The sequence below is a fragment of the Didymosphaeria variabile genome, assembly GCF_027946475.1.
Source record: "Didymosphaeria variabile strain IMI 356815 chromosome Unknown scaffold_2, whole genome shotgun sequence".
In the NCBI taxonomy this organism is placed as follows: Eukaryota; Fungi; Ascomycota; class Dothideomycetes; order Pleosporales; family Didymosphaeriaceae; genus Didymosphaeria; species Didymosphaeria variabile.
In genome coordinates this window covers 3,655,804-3,670,312 of record NW_026611621.1, presented here as the reverse complement: position 1 = coordinate 3,670,312, position 14,509 = coordinate 3,655,804, and the positions used below count along the sequence as shown (strand labels likewise).

General features: G+C 54.9%; 6 protein-coding genes across 6 annotated transcripts; 2 read left to right on the top strand and 4 right to left on the bottom strand.

The window, feature by feature from the left end:
• Positions 1-303: 303 nt before the first annotated feature.
• N0V89_002915 (uncharacterized protein) lies at positions 304-1,128 on the bottom strand (the record flags this gene model as incomplete). Its single annotated transcript, XM_056211719.1, has 1 exon — positions 304-1,128. The coding sequence occupies one exon, from the start codon at positions 1,126-1,128 to the stop codon at positions 304-306; it is 825 nt and encodes a 274-aa protein (XP_056075192.1).
• A 1,525-nt stretch (positions 1,129-2,653) lies between these two features.
• SWR1_2 (swr1 complex component) lies at positions 2,654-4,782 on the top strand (the record flags this gene model as incomplete). Its single annotated transcript, XM_056211718.1, has 3 exons — positions 2,654-3,496; positions 3,581-3,951; positions 4,062-4,782. The coding sequence occupies 3 exons, from the start codon at positions 2,654-2,656 to the stop codon at positions 4,780-4,782; spliced, it is 1,935 nt and encodes a 644-aa protein (XP_056075191.1).
• A 140-nt stretch (positions 4,783-4,922) lies between these two features.
• On the bottom strand, positions 4,923-6,473 carry XYNF3_1 (Endo-1,4-beta-xylanase F3; the record flags this gene model as incomplete). Its single annotated transcript, XM_056211717.1, has 3 exons — positions 4,923-5,450; positions 5,513-5,747; positions 5,818-6,473. The coding sequence occupies 3 exons, from the start codon at positions 6,471-6,473 to the stop codon at positions 4,923-4,925; spliced, it is 1,419 nt and encodes a 472-aa protein (XP_056075190.1).
• Positions 6,474-7,341: 868 nt separating this feature from the next.
• HIS4 (trifunctional histidinol dehydrogenase) lies at positions 7,342-10,077 on the bottom strand (the record flags this gene model as incomplete). The annotated part of the gene is made up of 3 exons (XM_056211716.1): positions 7,342-7,526; positions 7,578-9,182; positions 9,231-10,077. The coding sequence occupies 3 exons, from the start codon at positions 10,075-10,077 to the stop codon at positions 7,342-7,344; spliced, it is 2,637 nt and encodes an 878-aa protein (XP_056075189.1).
• Positions 10,078-10,742: 665 nt separating this feature from the next.
• On the top strand, positions 10,743-12,012 carry N0V89_002911 (uncharacterized protein; the record flags this gene model as incomplete). Its single annotated transcript, XM_056211715.1, has 3 exons — positions 10,743-11,355; positions 11,412-11,531; positions 11,594-12,012. 3 exons carry the CDS (start codon positions 10,743-10,745, stop codon positions 12,010-12,012), a joined length of 1,152 nt encoding a protein of 383 aa, XP_056075188.1.
• Positions 12,013-12,211: 199 nt separating this feature from the next.
• On the bottom strand, positions 12,212-14,288 carry NGG1 (Transcriptional regulator; the record flags this gene model as incomplete). Its single annotated transcript, XM_056211714.1, has 2 exons — positions 12,212-13,590; positions 13,772-14,288. 2 exons carry the CDS (start codon positions 14,286-14,288, stop codon positions 12,212-12,214), a joined length of 1,896 nt encoding a protein of 631 aa, XP_056075187.1.
• Positions 14,289-14,509: the final 221 nt, after the last annotated feature.

The following is a 14,509-nucleotide window of genomic DNA, read 5'->3' as shown; positions in this document are numbered from 1 at the left end:
AATCAACAAGAGCAAAAATGATGAGCGCCCTCTGGCTTGGCTGCTACTCCTAGCTAGCCACCTGGGTTCTATCCAAAATCCACGGAACCGAAACCCTGTGGGCCCAATAACGCCTCCGAGACGCCATGCAGTGCTTCATATGTGTAAAAACAAAGTTGTCGCGCGGTGTGGTGGGGAAGGCTGTGGTATACGCGGCTGGGGGTAGTGCGCGCGGCTGATGGTGAGCGGAGTGCGTGCGTGGTGGGTGCTAAACTGGGTATTGAATGCAAGATGCCAACCGAGATTGAGGAAATGGTGAAAAGCTCACGCCGGAGCAGCAGGCGGGTACGGCTGTGTAGGCGCGGATGGGCCTTCGGACGGGTTCACTCTCGCGAGTTCGCCCGCCATAGTCCTCAGCACCTCTCTCGTTGCCTCACCGAGATGCTCGCCCCGCTCTTGTGCATCCTTTAGATATTGCTCCCACTCCGGGTCCATGGGCGCGTCCTGGCCCTGCTCTCGCAACGCTGCCGCCTGCATGAGCCGCTGGTTGAGCGCAAACCCCACGCTCTCGTCCAGGACCTGCTCTTCTCCCTCCTCTTCGTCGTCGTCGTCGTCACTGGAATCCTGCATCTCTGTGTCTACAGGTCGTACAGGGTCGGTAATCTCTGTTGAAGAGGGCATTTCCTCGATCTCAACTTCGATGTCGGTCTTGACGTTGATGCCGTTCTTCCCTCTAGAAGAACTTGTTCTCCGCCGGTCAACCCACTCTGTGATCTCCATGCCCGTCGTGTCCCGCACCTTTACACCCTCGTCGCGCTCGTACCGTTCCCGCGCCCAGAGTGTGCCTTCCCATCTGCAGAAGCCCTGGATCTCGCTGTCGGTCAGGCCCAGTCTGTCGAAGGCATCGAACAGCTTTCTGTGGTGCGGGAAGCGACCGAGGCGCCTGCGATGCGGGGCGTGCGCGTAGTTGAGACCTGGGTATCGCGCTTCAATGGTGTCGAGCGAGCCGTAGAAAGTGGCGGTTTCGATGCGAACCTCACCGACGAGGTTCTTGGAGAGATGTGCAGAGAAGGAGGGCGGGTCGTTGGGCGAGGGGGTGGGGAAAAGCGCGTTGTAAACGAGTACGGAAATTGGGTTCTTTCTGTGCATGGCTGTTGCGTGGGAGAGCGCGACGCACTCGGGTTTTGGCTTGGGGTGTGTAGTCGTAGAATGTGCAGTATTGCGTCGTGCCTCCCAGAGTGATGTCGCGGTTCAGCTAACAAGCTGACAACGTGTTCGGTGGTCCGATGGCGGCTCGTATGGACCGTGACCCGAGGAAACAGGCAGAAGAAGGAAACAAGATGCGCGGTGGCGCCTCCCTTTTGTTCAAAAAGCACCCGAAGTCGAATGCTGCTTATTCTCGGGCGTGACAGTGCGCAGTTGACCGTTTGCAAGGCTCCGAGGGTGTGCGCCGTCCAATAGTGTTCCTCAGCTCGATTGTCAGCCGCTGCGTGCAAGGCTCCCAGGTGACCTGAACAAGGGTTCCACGAGACTTGAAAATAGCTGGACTCTGCGAAACGTGCGGCGCGGGCGATCCGACTACTTAAGTTCCGGGGAGATTGGGAGATTGGCAGCGTGTGGATCGGCCAGATTCAAAAAGGAGGAAGCTCGGGAGGGCTAGAAGGGGCGTTTTGCGAAGTCAGTCAAGATGTGGAGGCGGCAATGTGCAAGCGTGCGGAACGGTGCCGGAGGAGGTTGTGTGCGGCGAGCAGCAGAACGGGCCAGCACGCAAAGGGGCACGACGGTCGACTTAAGCAGCAGCGCGTTGGTCTCACCGCCTCGTCTCGCTCAAATTAGTCGACAGGACAGCGGACTCGAGGATCCTCCCCAATGCAATGCATCCCACTGCCCAGGCATGGACCGGGGCTCGACAAGCCCAGCGAGGCCCTGTCGATGCCACCACAGGCACGGCCGCCCATCCACACGCCTCGCGTCTGGCCGTGCGACTGACATGTCCCTCTGCCTCTGCGCTGTCCGCCACCGTGTGTTGTTCTGTAGGTAATGCACGCGCGAGCCGCCCAATCGCCGCCTGCCCTGCGTCCTCGACATCACGTCGGCCTGAGGCGCGGGCGCTTGGTTGGCTCTTCGTGACTGCGAGCTTCTGCACGAGGACGGAAACCTGCAAGCCAAGCGCACATTTCCCGGGCCCTTCACGTGGATAGCGGCATCCCCAGCGGTGCCTATCGAGCAGCAGCACACCACCGTAGGCTTCGGGCTGCCGCACCGCGCTTTTGGCGTCCACCAGCAGCACCATGGCATTCGCATCCCAACCTGCGTGAGACGAGCCCTGGTTTCGGCCTAGATCGGGAAGCCGCATCCCGCCCGCCCCTGCCAATCGCTCGCCACTCGCCTGCGCATCCACGTCCACATCGCACCCCGGCAATGCTGCCCTCGGCCAACCTGGCACCTTGGGCCTCCACCAACGCTTCACGCACTACCCGATCCGGTAACTCCAGCAATCGTCGACTCGCCCTTCTTATTGTTGAGCTGCAATGAGCCGTCTCCGGCGAGCATGTCAACCTTCAAAGGAGTCGTGGCCGAGTTCCCTCAAATCCGGATCGATTACTTCAGACATCAACCCGCACATAAGGCGCCCTTGGCTTGTTTTCTGAGCCATGTACATAGTGACCACCTCATGGGCTTGGAATCGCTGAGGGCGCCCTTCGTCTATTGCTCGGCCGCCACACGTGAGATTTTACTTCGGCTGGAAAAGTACCATTACCGCATCAACTTTGCTCAAGGAAAACTGGAAAGCCGCAATGTCACCTACGACAGGAGCATGCGTAGATTGGCGAAGCCACTGCCTCTCGACACGCCTACTGCTATCGAGCTCGCCCCCGGTAACAATATCCAAGTCACCCTCATTGACGCCAACCACTGCATCGGCGCCGTCATGTTCCTCATTGAAGGCCATGGCAAAGCAATTCTGTACACTGGTGACATCAGAGCGGAGACCTGGTGGGTGGACTCGCTCGTGAAGAACCCGATTTTGTTACCATATACTCTTGGATCTCGACGACTGGACTGCATGTATTTGGATACCACGTTTGCAACCAAATCGCATCCCTACCGCGAGTTTCAATCGAAAGCAGAGGGGATTAAGGAGCTGTTGGATAAAGTCTCGAAATACCCCGACGATACCGTCTTCTACTTTCATTCGTGGACATTTGGATATGAAAACGTTTGGATAGCTCTTTCTGGATTTCTGCGATCGAGAATTCACTTGGACAGTTATCGGACTGGAATTTACGGCTCATTGTCCAGTCTCGACAAAAAGTCGCTACGGGAAGTAGGCCTCGACGTTAAAGTCGAGAACAGGTTCCTACGAGAGAGTGGTTTGAACGTCCAAGAAGCGCCTGCGCTGTGCGGTTTTCGGAATGGCAATCGAATGCAGCCTGGTTGCTTGACGTCTCGGCCGGATGTGCGGATTCACTCGTGTGAACGTGGTATGGGCTGTCCTGTCCTGGATCATGACAAGGTAAGTCAGATCGCCTTTGTCATCTTTGGCTACGTAACATGCTTCCGAGGTATCAATGGAGCATTGCTAATGGCTACACTCCAGAATGCTCGCGTGGTTCACATCATTCCCATTGTAACGCGAGTCAAAGGTACCAATGTAGAAATAGCCGAGCTGGGCGCGGGAGGTGGTAAAGGTGACCTAGATCAAAAAGAAGAGCTTGAGACAGGGAATGCAGCCAATATCAGTAAGATCATCGAGCTTTGCGCCAAGACCATCAAAGACGAGCAAGTCCTCTCGAAATTGTCGATCGTACTACAAGAAGCCCTCAAGGACCGCAATGGGACGATTGACCTTGACATGGATTTGCAAAAGGAATGCCCCGAAAAAGAGCCCGAAATTCGCCTAGAGAACCTCGCCACTGTTCTTTCAACGCATCTGACAAGACCTCAAGAAGTTGGAAGCCTCTTGAACAGGTATGGGCGCGTCTGATACCTCTGAACCTTGACAGTTTCCGTCCTACCATTGCCGCTGCAGTGACCATCGTACCTGAATATGCAAGGAATTACTGACGTCCGCCACGCAGAACGATACGCTTTCCCTACTCGCGCCACTCCTCCTTTGCCGAACTGTGTGAGCTAGTCGATGCGTTCAGACCCAAAGATGTGTTTCCCTGCACCGTGGACGAGAACAGATGGGATCCGGAGCTAGGTATGCGATCCTTATTCGGGCCATTCTGCTCGGGACATACCTTTCGCCATGACAACGAGATGATGAAGATATATGCAGCCAGATTGGAACAAGAGAATTACGAAAGACGCATGCAAAGTGAGAGTCAAAATCAGACGCAAAGCAGTAGCGCAGGTACCGGGAGCCCTCGTGCCGTCAATCCTACAATTCCAAATTTAAACGGTGAAGGCGCAGGTGCCGTTTCGGCAGAGCAGGACGTAGACTCTGCGAATTACTTCACGGCACCGGCAGATGTTTTAGTGTTGCGCGAAGAAACGACCCCCAAGGCCAGTGCTACGGAGAAATCCACTTCACCTACGAAGCAGCTAGAGGACGGGCAGAATACCACCACCATTACCGACATTTCTGAGCTTCCATCAGTTCACAACACCACACCAGCCACTGACACCAAACGCCTAGACAGTGAGACGCCCAGTGCAACTAACGAGCACAAACGCAAGAGACTCAAGAACTGGCGAATAGCATATGATGCAGCCCTGGGCATCAACGGCTTGACATGGGCTGATTATGGTGGCCTTGTTTCAGCACGAATGCCGGACGAGGAAGAAGAATTATAAACTAACACATCCTCATTTGCTTGGAAAGGCGTTATGGAATGATACCCAATGGATTGTGATCCCGCCAAGAGATCTATGCGCGTACATTGCTACAAGAGATATATTATATACAATGAATATAGTTCCTTTCGACTCGGCATTTACAAGATGCTGCAGATTCCATTGTACGCATCCTTAGCCTTGAAGCTCGTATCGAAAAGCAGCGGCGTAGCGTCCGCCCTCCAGCTGTCCTTGTCGCTGACACCCCAAACGGTGATACCGACGCAGTTGTCAACATCCAAACACGCTTGCACTGCAGTCTCATAGTCACTCGCCGCCGCGCCCTTGATGTCCAGCTCCGTAATGGCACACTCCTCCACTACAGCGCAGATGCTCTTCAGCGCAGCAGGATAGTCCGAAATAGGCCAGCTGCCAGCCAAGTGCGATTGCGAGCCAATACCGTCGATGGGGACGCCCGCCGCGACCCACTCGGTAACCTTGGATACCATGGCCTTGGTCTTGGCGTAGGATGCAGAGTCGAGGTTATAGTCGTTGATGTAGAGTTTTGCGGCAGGGTCGGCGGCGCGCGCGGTCTTAAAGGCCGTCGCGACGAAGTCTTCGCCTAGGACGTTGTAAAAGACGGAAGAGCGGAAGCTGCCGTCTTCAGCGAAAATCTCGTTGACAACGTCCTATCCATCCGTTAGCACAGGTCACGAAACGAAGAGGGGGAGAGGACGAGAGGGCGACTCACCCAAGCATAGATCTGCCCCTTGTACTGCCCAAGCAGCGTCTCGATATGCGTGTTCATGACCTTCTCTAACGTCGTCTTGTCCGTAATCGACGACACCCACGTGGGCAGTTGTGAGTGCCACACCGTCGTGTGCCCACGGATCAGCTTCGAATTGGCAGTCGCCCAGTCTACAAGGGCGTCGGAGCCGGTGAAGGTGAATGTCCCTTCGACATTTTCGGTAGCGTCCCATTTCATGCTATTGCCCGAGTCAGCATCGTCCTCCTATCTAGGATTGGGGAGAGGGAGGGGAAAGGGAAACAACTCACGAATTTTCAGGCGTAACCTGCCCAAAGTTATCCTTGATGATCTGCTCATTGGTCGCATCGCTGAGCGTCCCCTTATCAGCCGCCACACCGATGTACTTCTTCCCCTTGGCTATGAAGGCCTCGTTGATGGAGCACGACGCGCCGCTCGCGCTGCTGCCGGTGTTGTTCACAGCAGCACCCGTGGAGATAGGGGCGGCGGCGACAGAGGAGGAAGTAGATGGCGTGACGACGATCGAGCTGGTAACAGCTACATCGGACACTACCAAAGCTGTGGAAGATGCCGCTGCAGCAGAGCTCGCACGCGTGACCATCGTCGTTAATGCGCTGCCAACACCCGTGCCCACGCCCGTTCCTACTGGAAGACTGGCATTACCGGACGGCACCGGAGCACCGCTGCTAGGTCCTGCGACCGCATTGCTGCTTGCGACCGGGGCTCCAGAGCTGGATGCTACACCGTTGCCAGAACCTGGGTTGGATCCGGAGTTGGCGGAGGGGACGCACTGCGAGTACCAAGGATTATACTCCGTGCACTCGCTGCCAGAATCGCAGGTGGTCTCGCCGGTGTAGGACGTTCCGCCGCATTGGCCGTAGGTGGGGACCGCGGCAAGGACGGCGGAGGTGGAAGTTAGGGTAAGAACGGTGAAGTAGAGCTGCATCTTGAAAGATTCTTGGTTTGACTTGATATGATTTTATTCGGTGGGTTGGAAGGGGGACGACGTGGTGTAGTGACGGTCTGAATTCGAGCGGTTGGAGTGTTGATTGAAGTGAATGTAACGAAGCAAGCTTCTGTATCTGTATAGTAAAAGAATGTAAGGTCTTAAGAGATAGTAAAGAACGGAGACACCAGTAAGTAGTGAAAGTAAAGCTAAGCACAGCTTGGAGCGCGAAAAACTCACCTGGGTACACTTCATTTTGTATACACTCAGTGGGTACCCGCTAATGCGGCAGGGCATGGTCCGATTTGAGGAACTTCGTTTCAGCGGTTTATGAAACGACGTCCTGGAGATCATAGATGTATCCACCGCGCTAGGCTATCTTGGGACGGAAGAGATCTGGGCGACGAGGATGTGCATGAGGGAATAGATGGGATTGTAATGCCGGTGGGTGCATGTTTCTCGGTGTAGAATATCAATATCATTGCGATGGTAGACCAGGCTGGCGGTGTGCTAAGGAAGTGGATTTACTCGATAGAGGCGAGTTTTAGATGAAGGAGCAACAATTTGTACAGAGGTTTGGCGATGCTTCATGAGGGAATGTGGTAGCGAGGTGTTTTGACGGCGCACTCGCTTCCGCAAGATCGTGTTCTGTTTCCCGTCCGATCGCGCCGTTGACGTTGTCAACCTGGAACGGGGCGGGACGTGAAACGCCTCGCTTGATGAGAGGCTCTGCGCTCATGCAGAAGCGAACCGAACCACCACCGGTTCCCAACTTGTTCCAAGACAAGACGAAACCATACATAAATAAAGCAGAAACAGAACAAGAGAATAGCCAAGAGCTCTATTCATCTGCAAGTATGTAGGAGATCTATGCAACGCCTAGCCGCAGACTCACGGCCCGTCGGTGCGCCTCTAGCTGTTCGACGCGCGCGAGCTCCATTACTGCAGTGCCGACGTTCTGCAGCCCTTCGTAGGTGAGATTGGCGCTGGTAATGTGCTTGATGTAGGAGCCGAGGTTGACTCCTGAGTATTGCTTTGCGTAGCCGAATGTTGCTGTGCAGACGTTAGTATTGTTCATTCCGATAGCTTAGCGTTGAGACTTACGCAGTGAGTGATTCACGCCCGCCGAGTAGTCACCAACAGATTCGGGTGTCCACTGCCCGATGAACACGGATCCAGCGTTCTCGACAAGATCCACAACCTTCTCCGCATCCTGGACTTGCAGGATGAGATGCTCGGGTGCGTACTGGTTGCTCAACTCCATTGCCTCCTGGATGTTTTCTACTACTAGGGTGAGACTGTGCTCAATCGCGCCTCTCACAATGTCCACGCGCGGGAGCGCATTGGCCTGCTCGTCGAGTTCGTCCTCGATAGCGGCGAGTTGCTGTTCGCTGAGACCCACAGCAATGCAAATGACCTGCGAGTCGACACCGTGCTCGGCTTGACTGAGCAGGTCTGAGGCAACAAACTTGGGGTTTGCGGAGGAATCTGCGACCACGAGGACTTCGCTGGGACCGGCGGGCATGTCAATGCTTACACCGGCATTGGTATCGTTCGAAACGATCATCTTCGCGGCAGTAACGAACTGGTTGCCAGGTCCCAAGATCTTGTCGACCTTGGAAACGCTCTCGGTACCGTAGGCCATTGCTGCTACAGCTTGTGCGCCGCCTGCCAGGACGATGGCTTCGGCGCCGACTTTATGCGCAGCGTAGACAATCTCGGGGGTTACGGATCCGTCCGAACGCGGTGGTGTTGCGAGGACAATCTTCTTGCAGCCAGCGACCAAAGCAGGGACACCGAGCATGAGCGCAGATGAGGGTAGGACTGCGGTGCCGCCGGGAACATAGAGACCGACACGCTCGATGGGACGTGAGAAGCGTGAGCAGACCACACCGGGCATCGTTTCGACAACCAAAGGCTTCTCCTCCTTTTGCGCGGCGTGGAACTTCCGGATGTTCTCGAAGGAGATATCGATGGCCTTTGCGGTTTCAGGCGCGAGTTGCATGAGGTGTTCCGGGAATGGTGCCTTCAACACAGGTGATGTGAGTGACGTTGCTTTTTCGAATTTGTGTGTGTATTCCAACACTGCGGCATCACCTCGCGTCTTGACAGCCTCTATTATGGGGTTGCAAATGCCGATGATCTTTTCGCTGGATCTCTGTGACGGGCGCTGGAGAGCTGCTTGTATCTTTTGTGGCATTTCTTGTGACGTGACCATCCGCTTCATGGCTATCCGGCCGTTTTTCAGACCTGCTGGGTCATCTTTACTCTTTGGTATCGAAGCTGCCTCCTTGATTTCCTCTTTCGTCGCGGTTCCATTGGATCCCCCATTGGTCGCTGCTGTTGCTGCTGCTGCTGCTTGCGCGGCAAATGCAGGTTTAGCATCGCCTTGCCTTCTCTTGACCTTGATGCTCTTTGCGTCAAGATTCCGCTCAACGTCCTCTAATGATACGCCGGCTGAGACACACTTAGTCAAGGCGAAGTATAGCAGGTCGGCTGCTTCGAAGGCAATCTCTTGCTTCGTGTTCGCATCGCACAGCTCGGTAGCCTCCTCGAGAATCTTCGCTCGCAAGAGTTGGGAGTCGTTGAATAATCGTGCGGTATACGAGCCTGCCGGTGCAGATTCCTTGCGGCTCTGGAGGGTTTTTTGGAGCTTTGAAAGGCCACGATACTGGCCGAAGCAGGTTGGCGTTGCGAGGTGGCAGAAACCTGGTAATTAATCAGTCACGCATCTCCAACTCCTCCCATTATGCTTACCTCTGCCTTTTTGCCTCACAACAAACTGCAAGCAGTCGCTGTCGCAGTCAAACGATATGGAAACCAACTCTTGGATATCACCACTCGACTCTCCCTTATACCACAGGCCCCTCTTCCGGCTCTGATACACACCCCTTCCTGTTTCCAGACTCTTCGCCACGCTCTCCTCACTGCTATACACCAGTCCGAGCGCAATTCCCCGCTCGTCCGTCACCAGCGTAGTGAATAGTCCATCCGGTCGGTCACTAACCGCGTTTGCCATGAGCAACTTCGCGACGCTCAGTAGGCCCGGTCCTGGCTCCGCATCTACCTTGAGCGCCTGCGCGGGTATGACAGGTACACCACCCAGCTTGGCAATCTTCACCGCATCATCCAATGTCGGGTTCGCAAAGGATACGAACACCTCTGGTCTTTCCGTCCCATGCTCCTTCAGCCACGCCTCTACCAGGTCAAGGTCCCCGATTTGGTGAGAGTAAACGTCGACTTGGGTCCCCGAAATCGCTTCGATGTTCTCTTCCCGGGTACTTCCAGGCAGACACAAGACTATCCGATCCTGGTCTATGTTCTTCTCGAGGAGTCGGGAAAGCTGCGGGCGCGTCACAAAGACCTTTGCGGCGCCGGCGTCGAGCAGCGAGATAACGTCGTCGATGGACTCGAGCGAGGCGACGCCGAGGTAATTTGTGTAGCGACCGACAGACTGCTGGAGGTGGGAGAGGGCCTGATCGATGGTCTCGGGGGTGACGCGGGCAAAGACGTTGCCGATGTAGGACAATTGCAGAGGGTTGAGGCCGTGGGTGGGCTGTGTGTAGTCGAGCAGGTCAATTGCGGCGAGAAGTGGAGGCGCCATGATTGCGAGCCTTGCAACACTTCGTTTCGTATTGTGAGAGTGAACGAAGAGTGAAGTCTGGCTGGTGAGTCGAACGAAAAAGAATTGGAACTAACATCTGCATAATGAGCTAATCGCGGGGGCACCGATGTTGTTGCCGATTGCGGCCAAAGAATCTACCCGCGGGCTAGCCCGTTTTAGGGATGTTTCTGGAGCCATACCTATAAGGCGCTATTTCGTACCCTCATTTGCAAGAGCCACCAGAGACAAGGTCACTTGGCCCCGTCGTGTCGCATTGGCTTTTTCTCTTTCCCCTTCGAAGCGAGTTTTGGTGCCCCGCTTTGTGCTAATCTCATCTGGGACGTCCTACCCCAGCCACTAGTCGTTCTTCCATAGACACATTGTACGATCGCATACTAATCATGTTCATAATCCGAGGCATCCGTTCGGCTCGAACAAGGTACAAGGTTTCGTCCAACCCCCACCTACCGTGACCTCATGTACACAGTATCTTCTCCCCGCACGGTACGACTTGTATCCGTACCCGTAGCCTTGGCAAGCATATACCGATATACAAATACCGTGCCACAGCCATCTTCCCCATAACTCTGTATCATCTCCCCCTACTGAGCTCACTAGTTTACAACTCTCCTTGTACAACCGCAAAGACCCTCGATCCTACCACAATGACCTACACACCACCCTCCTCCGCGCGCCCCTTCACCCTTCACATTCCCGACCAGGAGCTTTCGGAATGGCGCCAGTTGCTCGAATTGTCCAAGCTTGGGCCCAAGACGTACGAAAACCAGCAGGAGAAGGAGGACTTCGGTGTCACATACAAATGGCTTTCCGCTGCGAAGGACCACTGGCTAAACACCTACTCCTGGCGCGCCCAAGAATCACACATCAATTCATTTCCCAATTACAAGATGACCATTGGTGAGATCACCGTCCATTTCGTGGCCTTGTTTTCGCAACGGAGAGATGCTATTCCGATATTGTTTATGCACGGCTGGCCCGGCAGCTTCATCGAGTTCCTCCCGATGCTGGAGCTGCTACAGAAGAGGTATGAAGGCAAGGAAAGCCCGTATCACATCGTTGTTCCGAGTTTACCCGGATATACTCTTTCTTCTGGTGGGCCGTTGGAGAGGGACTGGACGATGAAAGATTCCGCAGAGGTCATGGAGAAGTTGATGCGGAATCTCGGATTTGACAAGTATTTTGTGCAGGGAGGGGATGTGGGAAGTATGCTGTGTAGGCTCATGGCGCCCTCGTATGAAAGTGTTGTTGGTGTGCACTGTACGTTGTTCAAAGAGGAAAGGGAGAAGGGCTGAGACGCTAACGAGCGTGCGCAGTGAATATGTACAGCACACAAACAGAGCCACAGCGCGAGAAGCTGAGCGCTCTCGAGACAAAGGCTTTAAATAGAGCGCTCGAATGGCGCAACATTGGGATGGCGTACGCGCAAGAGCATGGTACGTAACGTCCTTCATCACACCTCTACATGACACTGACTTCCCACTCCTTCTCCCTCCAGGCACTCGCCCAAGTACTATTGGCCACGTCCTCTCCTCCAATCCTCTCGCCCTACTAGCCTGGATTGGCGAGAAGTTTCTCGAATGGACGGACGAAACCCCCCCTCTCGACACCATCCTCACAAACGTGTCTTTGTACTACTTCACCGGCTCCTTCCCGCGCAGCATCTACCCCTACCGATCTATCTTTCGCGGGAACCGAGTAGAATTCCCACCATTGACGAAGCCTACGGGGTACTCATTCTTCCCCATGGAACTGTTTCCAGGTATAAAGCACATCATTGAAAGCGAGACAAACTTGGTGAGTTACAGCGTGCACGAGCATGGTGGGCATTTTGGGGCGTTGGAGAAGCCTGAGGATCTGTGGGCGGACGTGGAGGAATTTGTTGGCAAGGTAACACAAGGACAGAATAAGGTGTGAAGCGACAACCCTGAAGAAGTTTCCAAAATGGTAGAGTCGTTACTTGTATGACATGACATAAATTCGCCTATCCTAACCATGGTATCGTGCCTAAGCAACCCATTCGATGCCAGCGTCGAGGTCCTTTGCTAATTGGTACGCCTTAAACGCTTGCGCTGGTCCCGGAACGCCGCCCAATGTATACACATACCCTCATAACCTACTCATCAGCCTCGTTATCCCAAATTTCTACCTCCTTATTCTCCAATTCCTTCATCTTGTCCTCCGGGAAGATAGTATCCTCGGGCAACCCCGTTTTCCCATAGTTAACCACCGGCCCAACCGTCGCACTCCACTGACCCCTCCTCTCCATTAACGTACGAATGGGCTCGCCTACACCAGGCCTCGTGACCCCAGCATTAGGCACAGGATGCGATCCACCCCCCGCACCACCAGGCCGCTTCGTCTGCTTCTTCCCCTTTCCGATGTTCCGGTTGCGCTTCAGGTACGCTTGGTTAAGCTGGCCGTCAAGATCATCCGCGATGTCGTTGTACTCTTGCTGCGCTACGCGTATGCCCGTGAGCTCGAGTAGGCGCTGTTTTCGTGCGCCATTGATGATAGACTGTTTACGAAGTTCGTCCTGGAGGACACGTAGGCGGGCGGCGATCTCATCGTCGAAGTGAGAGTCGTAATCGAAGGCTGTCATGTCGGTGTCGGCGTCGGTGATGATACCGTTGTGCTTGAGTTCCAGAAGGAGGCGTTCGTTGAGCGAAGCGTAATCTGTCCGCGTGCCGACGGGCGGCCCTTTCCAGCCTTGTTGTACAAGTTCGGATAACTGTGTGGCTGCTGGTACGGAGTTGTCGTTATTCTCGGTAGTTGCTCCAGCACCCTCGTCAATGTCCATAGCATCACCATTGACGCCGTTGGTGTCGTTGGCATTGCCTGAGGTACCTCGGCCCTCTGGTCGGAGTGTAGCAAGGAGTCGGGACAGCAAGGGACCGGTCGAGATATCCTCTGTAGTCAAGAAATCGTCTGTCATGTTTTCGTACGAGCCGCGTGCCTCGTTCGGTGGCAGGCGATCGTTGTTGTCGGCGTACAACTGCCCGTCTTCCTCCGCCCAAATGTCCTTGTAGTGTCTCGCACCCCTCCTAGGAAGCACGAAAGGACTCAGGCGATCGCCTCGCTCTTTCAGGAAAGCCATGTCTTCCTCTGTCAAGCGGCGTATATACGGCTCAACGTAATTCGCAAACACGCTGGCGTTTACTTGCGTCGCGGGCTTTGCGTTGGAGAAGTCCTTGTCTGGCGGTATACCCGCTGTCTGGTCCCGAAGATCACTCTCAGGGTAATCAGCGACGCTGAATATTTCCCTTCGCTCCTCCACGCTCATGCCAGGGGTGACATCTCTTATGTGGTATATAGTTGGGTCGTCGAACTTAGACGGATCTGGACCGAAAGTCTGGAACTGTGGTATTGCAGGAGCTGGCGGCGGCTGGTGTGATGCGTCGGTGTCGGTGGGCGAGGGCGCATCGGCTGCGCCAGCGCCAGCAGCTGAGGGTGCTGCTTGAGAAGTGGGCGAGGATAACGTGGAAGAGTTGTCTGCTGCTTGTGTCAGAGACTGGAACTCATTACGTATATTATTCCCATCGGAAGACATAGTGATAAGACAACCTCATGGGGACCAGTGGTTAAAGTTGACTGTTCAGTAAAGCGTGTTCACCGTGGAGAAAGTGAAGAATTTATAGGAAGGCAAATCGTGCATGTGAGGTATATTGGGGCTTACCTTTGTGAAGATCAACCCCGTCCTGCCGCGCAACGCCATGGGCGCCTACTGCAAGCGGTCGCTCGTCTTCAGCAGCTGCCTTCTTGATCTTTTTCAACTTGTGCTTGCGCTCTTCCGCGTCTTTGTCGGTTGCTCTTTCCTTATCCCGCTCGTGTGAGGATCGGTTCTTCTTGAGCCCCTGGAGTTCCCTGAGCGCACTGTTGGAGACGTCGCATCGTTTTTGGATGTTCCCAAGCACCTTGCTCTCAATGGCCTCGCGCATGCTAATCAACAGGGCGCTCGAGGGGACTGGCTGGGTCGACTGTGAATTGCCGCCAGGACGATCTAGGATGTCCTCGATGGTGACATCGCATTTCTTGGACAGAGCACTGATATTTGCCCTAAAGTAAGAATTCGATGACGACGGCTCGACTGAATTGCGGACGTTGGGCAGGGGCGTCGTATTGCGACTCCGCGGTGTACCTAGAGGCTTCGATCCCGGTTTCGCCTTGCCCTTGCTGCTTGTGTTCTTGGACATGTTTGCTGTGCTAGCGCTTCGCGACGTGAGGAATGCAGTGTGTGGTGGGGAGGCGTCGTCATACGGCGCGCGGGCGACTGCCGACTGCGGAGGGTCTATCGAGTACGTCGAAGATGGGCGACGGCAATGGCGATGCACCGACGAGTGCCTTGAGGGTGCGGCGGTCGTGGGAAGCAGCGCTGGCAAGAGGTTGTCGAGACTGTTGTTTGTGAAGGCTGGTG